This window comes from Perca fluviatilis, chromosome 19 (genome assembly GCF_010015445.1).
Source record: "Perca fluviatilis chromosome 19, GENO_Pfluv_1.0, whole genome shotgun sequence".
Classification (NCBI taxonomy): domain Eukaryota; kingdom Metazoa; phylum Chordata; class Actinopteri; order Perciformes; family Percidae; genus Perca; species Perca fluviatilis.
In genome coordinates, this window is record NC_053130.1 from 118,437 (window position 1) to 127,500 (window position 9,064).

Below are 9,064 nucleotides of genomic sequence, written 5' to 3' on the forward strand. Positions count from 1 at the left end.
TTTTTAAACATGAAAATGTAATTAACAGATAAATAGCTGCAGAACCCAATCGAACCTTTGGGGTGGATGTCACTCCAGTCCTCTCTTCTATAATATGTATAATATATATATAATATAGTACCTATGTGTGTTTCCAGGCGCTGCAGCCTCACGTTCGTGTCTGGGACAGCGTCAGTCTCTCTACGCTGCAGGTTGTTGGGATGGGAACGTTCGAGCGAGGCGTTGGATCGCTGGCTTTCTCCAAAGCTGTGAGTATCGCCTCGGTGCATCATGGGAACTGTAATAGTTCATACTGCTGTGTGTCTCTTAATGTCTCCCATCTTGTCTCTCTGTGTGTCTGCCAGGACTCGGGGCAGCACCTGAGCGTTATCGACGACTGTAACGATCACATGCTGACCGTTTGGGATTGGCAGAAGAAGTCAAAGATTGCTGAGATCAAGGTGAACACCTCTCTCTTTCTGACTGGTTCAGGTTGGTCTCTGGTTTGTGCCTGAGTAAAAGTGTTTGGTCCCGGTGTGTTTCAGACCACTAACGAGGTCGTCCTGGCCGTCGAGTTCCACCCGACCGACCCGAACACCATCGTCACCTGTGGGAAGTCCCACATCTTCTTCTGGACCTGGACTGGGAACTCTCTGGCTCGCAAACAGGGGATCTTCGGGGTGAGCGACCGTTCTTCAAGCTCTTTGGGTTTACATTTTGATTTATTTTAAAGAGATATTAAACAAACTTAACAACAAGTAAGGTTTAATTTGGGCTGTGCAATTTATCCAATTTTAATGGTAATTTTGATTTCCTCTGCTAATGATTATTGTGGACATTACGTTTTTATTGTGTTCTCCTGAAGGCTAAACTCAGTCAGCCAACATTTAAATACATTTTTTACCAGAAATACGAGAAACCGAAGTTCGTCCAGTGTCTGGCCTTCCTGAGTTCTGGAGACATCCTGACTGGAGACTCTGGAGGAATCCTTCTGGTCTGGACCAGGAGCACTGCCGACACCCCCGGAAAGGGCCCCCGAGGTGAGTGGGGGGTGGGGGGTACTGTACAATATCGCAAAAACCTTCCTTTTTACAGAAACCTCAGACAGAACCAGACTCTTGGTGGGCAGCCAAGAGGAGAGTTTTAAGTTTACTCTGAAATGTGGGCACGGTGTCTGCCCCCCCAACCCAGACTGGGAGCTGGTTCCCATTCCTAAACTTCACAAAGATATTAATAATACTTTTATTTAATTCAGGTAACTTAACCTGGTAAATGCTTATTTTCTCTGGTTTGAAAGCCACACTGATTTACCGTTTTATGGCCGGGTTGAGGAAAACACTCACTAATATATAAATAAATATTAGGGCTGGGCAAGTTAATGCGTTATTGCGTTAACTCATTAATTAATTAATTAACACCGACAGTTATTTTATTGCGCATTAACGCAGTTTTTTATTATTTCTTTTATTATGGTTAGTCTGTTGCTAACAGGCTTTTATTTTGTAAAGCTCTCTTGCTCACAGGCTTTTATTTTGTAAACTTCTGTTGCTGACTGCTGCCACGCTTACAGGAACCGGAAAAGAAAATAATTGGCGGATAAGCAAACCAACAAACATGTAGAAGGGGACAGAACTTTCTACATGGCCATTTTCATTTTAAAGTTCTTCCAGACGGCGCAGTTGACAGAACCAAAGTTATTTGTATCCACTGCAAAGTTGAATTTTCTTATCGCCGGAGTACTTTCAGTCTGAAATACCACCTAAATGAAATACACACAGTTGATACCAGCAAATCATTCAACGAAACAAACAGTGGCGTGTCGGTAGACTACGTTAGCTGCAGCGTGTGGGAGAAGTATAGATAAACAAAGGCAAGAGAAGCTAACAGATGCCATAGTGAAGTGGATAGCTACAGACTGCAGGCCCATAGAGAAGTGGATAGCTACAGACTGCAGGCCCAAAGAGAAGTGGATAGCTACAGACTGCAGGCCCATAGTGAAGTGGATAGCTACAGACTGCAGGCCCATAGTGTGGATAGCTACAGACTGCAGGCCCATAGTGAAGTGGATAGCTACAGATAGTGAAGTGGATAGCTACAGACTGCAGGCCCATAGAGAAGTGGATAGCTACAGACTGCAGGCCCATAGTGAAGTGGATAGCTACAGACTCCAGGCCCATAGTGAAGTGGATAGCTACAGATAGTGAAGTGGATAGCTACAGACTGCAGGCCCATAGTGAAGTGGATAGCTACAGACTGCAGGCCCATAGTGAAGTGGATAGCTACAGACTGCAGGCCCATAGTGAAGTGGATAGCTACAGACTGCAGGCCCATAGTGAAGTGGATAGCTACAGACTGCAGGCCCATAGTGAAGTGGATAGCTACAGATAGTGAAGTGGATAGCTACAGACTGCAGGCCCAAAGAGAAGTGGATAGCTACAGACTGCAGGCCCATAGTGAAGTGGATAGCTACAGACTGCAGGCCCATAGTGAAGTGGATAGCTACAGACTTTATATATATATATATATATATATATATATATATATATAAAACAAACAGGATAACATGAATTCCCTGGCAGTGGCAATAAGCTTTAATTTTGTATTTGCTTTGATTATATTGTTTAAGTTGAGATTTACACTAAATATTTTATTTAACTGCTACTGTATAAACTAAATGCTGATGTTAAGTGTTTACGGAACAAATGTTATGGCACTTTCCTTCATATGGCAGAACATTTAAAATAAAATTGCGCTATACACTACTTTTGAATTCATTATTGGATTTTGCGTACAACAATGCAATTAATCGCGATTAATCAGGGAAATCATGCGATTAATCGCGATTACAACTTTTAATCGTTGCCCAGCTCTAATAAATATATATACTTTTATTTACTGTTCTGTCAAACACTGGATATCCTCACAGAAAGAAGATGTGTGTGTGTGTGAGTGAGTGAGTGAGTGTGTGTGTGTGTGTGTGTGTGTGTGTGTGTGTGTGTGTGTGTGTGTGTGTGTGTGTGTGTGTGTGTGTGTGTTGACCCAGTTTCAGTAACGGTTTTCTTGTTGCTAAACTTGTTTAAAGTGGAACGACGCCAACATTTAAATGTTTTTCGCTCAGTGAGTCAGACTGCTGAAACATTTAATGACACAGACAGACTCAGACTACAGACAGGTAATGATCTGACTACAGACAGGTAATGATCAGACTACAGACAGGTAATGATCAGACTACAGACAGGTAATGATCAGACTACAGGCAGGTAATGATCAGACTACAGACAGGTAATGATCAGACTACAGACAGGTAATGATCAGACTACAGGCAGGTAATGATCAGACTACAGACAGGTAATGATCAGACTACAGACAGGTAATGATCAGACTACAGACAGGTAATGATCAGACTACAGACAGGTAATGATCAGACTACAGACAGGATCAGACTACAGACAGGTAATGATCAGACTACAGACAGGTAATGATCAGACTACAGACAGGTAATGATCAGACTACAGACAGGTAATGATCAGACTACAGGCAGGTAATGATCAGACTACAGGCAGGTAATGATCAGACTACAGACAGGATCAGACTACAGGCAGGTAATGATCAGACTACAGACAGGTAATGATCAGACTACAGACAGGATCAGACTACAGACAGGTAATGATCAGACTACAGACAGGTAATGATCAGACTACAGACAGGTAATGATCAGACTACAGGCAGGTAATGATCAGACTACAGACAGGATCAGACTACAGACAGGTAATGATCAGACTACAGGCAGGTAATGATCAGATTACAGACAGGATCAGACTACAGACAGGTAATGATCAGATTACAGACAGGATCAGACTACAGACAGGTAATAATAAGACTGCAGGCAGGTAATGATCAGACAGACAGACTCATCATGTTTCTGTGATCTGCTCCCTCCTGCTGGCTGCTACAGGAACTGCAACTCAAACCCCAATTTATCTGCTCCTCACACACACTTTACATTAAACACACACACACACACACACACTTTACATTAAACACACACTCACACACACACACACACTTTACATTAAACAAACACACACACACACACTTTACATTAAACACACACACACACACACACACACTTTACATAAACAGAATGTTCCCTATCAGAAACACTTCAGTTCAGCAAACGGACACGTGTATCTAATCTTTGGTTGATTTCTGTCTTTGTGTGTGTGTGTGTGTGTGTGTGTGTGTGTGTTTGTGTGTGTGTGTGTGTGTATTGTTGTGTGTGTGTGTGTGTGTGTGTGTGTGTGTGTGTGTGTGTGTGTGTGTGTGTGTGTGTGTGTGTGTGTGTGTGTGTGTGTGCGTGTGTGTGTGTGTGTGTGTGTGTGTGTGTGTGTGTGTGTGTCTGTGTGTGTGTGTGTGTGTGTCTGTGTGTGTGTGTGTGTGTGTGTGTGTGTGTGTGTGTGTGTGTGTGTGTGTGTCTGTGTGTGTGCAGCGTTTCAGATCAGCCGGCAGGTCAAAGGTCACGAGGGCAGTGTGTTCTGTCTGTGTGAGATGCGGAGCGGCACTCTGCTGACTGGAGGAGGAAAAGACCGGAAGATCATCCTCTGGGACCACGAACTGAGAACGGAGAGAGACATCGAGGTCACACACACACACACACAGCCACAGACTCACACACAGACTCACACACACACACACACACACACACACACACAGACTCACACAGACACACATACACACACACACACACACACAGACTCACACAGACACACATACACACACACAGACTCTCACACACACATACAGACTCACACACACACACACACACACACACACACACACAGACTCACAAACACACACAGACTACACACACACAGACTCACACACACACATACTCACACACACACACACAGACTCACACACACACACACACTGAGGTTGACTTTTTTTTATAAAAATGACAAGTAAGAGAGTAGTTTACACTGTGTATTTTATGTGTGTGTGTGTGTGTGTGTGTGTGTGTGTGTGTGGTGTGTGTGTGTCTACAGGTCCCAGATCAGTACGGAACCATCCGAGCGCTGTCTGAGGGGAAAGGGGAGGAGTTTTTGGTCGGGACGTCCCGTAACTTTATCCTGAGAGGAAGCTTCAACGACGGCTTCCTGGTCGAGGTCCAGGTGAGGCTTAATGATGTCATCGTGATGTCATTGTGTCGTCTGACAGGACTCTGTGACGAGACATTTTCATTTCCATCTCCCTGTTTATTAGTCTCTATACACTAGAGTTACAACATTACAAAGTAGAATACAAAAGTAATTAAATTGTGTCATAAATATTAAAAAAACAGACGTGTTGACAGAACATTTCTAAATTTTCCTTACATATTACGTACATATATTACATATTATAACACACAGATATTACTATTCTGCATTCAACATGTTCAGACATGCATGCTCTGTTCTTCTTTTAACCGTATAATTATCTGTCTGATTTCACAAACACACCAGCTTTAATAATATAAGTTCCTACAGGAAACTGTTCCACAAACACACCAGTTTTAATAATATAAGTTCCTACAGGAAGCTGTTCCACAAACACACCAGCTTTAATAATACAAGTTCCTACAGGAAACTGTTCCATAAACACACCAGCAACTTCAGGTTCTCTGTGATGTGTTCAGGGTCTCAGTTTCTCCGTGATGTGTTCAGGGTCTCAGTTTCTCCGTGATGTGTTCAGGGTCTCAGTTTCTCCGTGTTGTGTTCAGGGTCTCAGTTTCTCCATGTTGTGTTCAGGGTCACACAGACGAGCTGTGGGGTCTGGCGTCCCACCCGTCGTCCTCGGTGTTTCTGACATGTGCTCAGGACCGCCTCGTCTGCGTCTGGAGCTCCGAGGATCACCGTCTGCAGTGGAGCCGCACGCTGGAGGTGAGGGGGGGTGAGGGGAAGGAGGGGGAAGGAGAGGGAAGGGAGTGAGGGGGGCTGTGTGGAGGGGGGGCCTCTTGGAGTACGTAAGTAAGTAATTTATTTGATTTAGCACCTTTCAAAGACAGTCTCAAAGTGCTTCACACAAAAGACATTTGATTAAAATACAATAGGATCCAAAACAGGAAATAAACAAGCAACAACAAATGCAATTCCAACGAGGATTAAAAGAATAAATCCCAAAATTACAAACGTTAGATAAAAGCCAGTTTAAAGAATTATATTTTCAGCTGCTTTCTAAAACCGTCAACTGAGACTGCAGAACGTAAGTTAACAGGAGGAGTCGGAGCTACCGCTTCAGAGGAACGGTCCCCTGTAGTCTTTAAACGAGTGCATGGGACCATCAGTAGGACGTGGGACCACCAGTGGTGCGTGGGACCACCAGTAGTGCGTGGGACCTCCAGTAGTGCGTGGGACCATCAGTAGGGCGTGGGACCACCAGTAGGGCGTGGGACCACCAGTAGGGCGTGGGACCACCAGTGGTGCGTGGGACCACCAGTAGTGCGTGGGACCTCCAGTAGTGCGTGGGACCATCAGTAGGGCGTGGGACCACCAGTAGGGCGTGGGACCACCAGTAGGGCGTGGGACCACCAGTAGTGCGTGGGACCACCAGTAGGGCGTGGGACCACCAGTGGTGCGTGGGACCACCAGTAGGGCGTGGGACCACCAGTAGGGCGTGGGACCACCAGTAGTGCGTGGGACCACCAGTGGTGCGTGGGACCATCAGTAGGGCGTGGGACCACCAGTAGGGCGTGGGACCACCAGTAGTGCGTGGGACCTCCAGTAGTGCGTGGGACCATCAGTAGTGCGTGGGACCACCAGTAGTGCGCGGGACCATCAGTAGGGCGTGGGACCTCCAGTAGTGCGTGGGACCATCAGTAGGGCGTGGGACCTCCAGTAGTGCGTGGGACCACCAGTAGGGCGTGGGACCTCCAGTAGTGCGTGGGACCATCAGTAAGAGTGTGGGACTTCCAGTAGTGCTGGGACCACCAGTAGTGCGTGGGACCTCCAGTAGTGCGTGGGACCATCAGTAGGCGTGGGACCTCCAGTAGTGCGTGGGACCACCAGTAGAATGTGGGACCTCCGGTAGTGCGTGGGACCTCCAGGTTTAGTGGGACCACCAGTAGTGCGTGGGACCATCCAGTAGGGCGTGGGACCTCCAGTAGTGCGTGGGACCACCCGTAGTGCGTGGGACCACCAGTAGGGCGTGGGACCACCAGTAGTGCGTGGGACCATCAGTAGGGCGTGGGACCTCCAGTAGTGCGTGGGACCATCAGTAGGGCGTGGGACCTCCAGTAGTGCGTGGGACCATCAGTAGGGCGTGGGACCTCCAGTAGTGCGTGGGACCATCAGTAGGGCGTGGGACCTCCAGTAGTGCGTGGGACCACCAGTAGTGCGTGGGACCTCCAGTAGTGCGTGGGACCATCAGTAGGCGTGGGACCTCCAGTAGTGCGTGGGACCACCAGTAGTGCGTGGGACCACCAGTAGTGCGTGGGACCACCAGTAGTGCGTGGGACCATCAGTAGGGCGTGGGACCTCCAGTAGTGCCTGGTTAGAAGACTTGAGGGACCTGTTAGTGATGTATTGATGGAGCAGGTCAGAGATATAAACAGTAATGCATTATATGTAAGAACAAGAACTTTAAATGTGTGTGTGCCAATGTAACATGGATAAGACGGGAGTGGGGGGGGGGGGGGAGGGGGGTGGGACCTTGGAGGGGCTCTGTGTGTTAGGTGCGGGACCTTGGAGGGGGGGCTCTGTGTGTGAGGGGCGGGACCATGGAGGTGGGGGGCTCTGTGTGTGAGGGGGCTCTGTGTGTTAGGGGCGGGACCTTGGAGGGGGGGCTCTGGCAGATGATTGGCAGCTGTGTCTCTCTCTTCAGGAACACGGACACTGTGCAGACTTCCATCCCAGCGGAGCCGTGGTCGCCATAGGAACACACTCAGGAAAGTCAGTAAAACTATAAAAACTCCAGAAATGATTTTATCAGCTGATCAGAACGAGCTGAGATATCTTTGATTTGATCAGCTGATCAGAACAAGCTGAGATATCTTTGATTTGATCAGCTGATCAGAACGAGCTGAGATATCTTTGATTTGATCAGCTGATCAGAACGAGCTGAGATGTCTTTCATTATAAACTATTACCTGCTTTATGAAATCAGATATTATTTACTGCTCCACACTGATTAGTTTCAGTTCTTATGGACAGAAAAAAATTGCTGATCCCTGACCTATCTGTCTGTCTCTCTCCTGTCTGTCTGTCTGTCTCTCTCTCTCTCTGTCGGTCTGTCTCTGTCTCCCTCCTGATTGGCCTGTCTGTCTATCTGTCTCCTGATTGGTCTGTCTGTCTATCTGTCTCCTGATTGGCCTGTCTGTCTGTCTGTCTCCTGATTGGTCTGTCTGTCTGTCTGTCTCCTGATTGGTCTGTCTGTCTGTCTGTCTCCTGATTGGTCTGTCTGTCTGTCTGTCTCCTGATTGGCCTGTCTGTCTGTCTGTCTCCTGATTGGCCTGTCTGTGTCAGGTGGTATGTTCTGGATGCGGAGACCACTGACCTGGTGGCGATCCACACCGACGGGAACGAGCAGCTGTCCGTGATGCGTTTCTCCGTCGGTGGGTGAAGTTACCTCTGATCCTGTATATATAAAATATATTAAAATATAGAATATAATATATATTTATTATAATATATATTATAATATTTACTATGTGAACATGAAATCAAACATTTTAACAAATCAGTGTTCTAGAAATAAGAAATCTTAATTAACATATTAAAATACTGTGCATTCAGTATGTCTCTAGATGTTTAAATAAAGGGAATTAAAATGTTATGACAGTATGTGATGAGAGAAGTGAAGTCCATTACCCAGAATGCCTCTCTTTGTGTGTGTGTGTCTCTGTGTGTGTGTGTGTGTGTGTGTGTGTGTCTGTGTGTGTGTGTCTGTGTCTGTGTCTTTGTGTGTGTGTGTGTGTGTGTCTTTGTGTGTGTGTGTGTCTGTGTCTGTGTCTTTGTGCGTGTGTGTGTCTGTGTCTTTGTGTGTGTGTGTGTGTGTGTGTGCGTGTGTGTGTCTGTGTGTGTGTGTGTGTGTGTGTGTGTGTGTGTGT

At 46.5% G+C, this 9,064-nt stretch overlaps 1 protein-coding gene across 4 annotated transcripts in view; it reads left to right on the top strand.

The window, feature by feature from the left end:
* LOC120548274 (echinoderm microtubule-associated protein-like 4) overlaps nt 1-9,064 on the top strand; it is a 34,272-nt gene that overhangs the window by 22,098 nt on the left and 3,110 nt on the right. For all 4 annotated transcript variants that reach the window (XM_039784397.1, XM_039784398.1, XM_039784400.1 and 1 more), the window contains 9 exons: nt 138-248; nt 345-440; nt 525-659; nt 887-1,019; nt 4,469-4,617; nt 5,025-5,150; nt 5,769-5,900; nt 7,840-7,907; nt 8,481-8,569. In XM_039784397.1, coding sequence (XP_039640331.1) covers nt 138-248; nt 345-440; nt 525-659; nt 887-1,019; nt 4,469-4,617; nt 5,025-5,150; nt 5,769-5,900; nt 7,840-7,907; nt 8,481-8,569 — 1,039 coding nt within the window. The remainder of the gene's footprint in view (nt 1-137; nt 249-344; nt 441-524; nt 660-886; nt 1,020-4,468; nt 4,618-5,024; nt 5,151-5,768; nt 5,901-7,839; nt 7,908-8,480; nt 8,570-9,064) is intronic.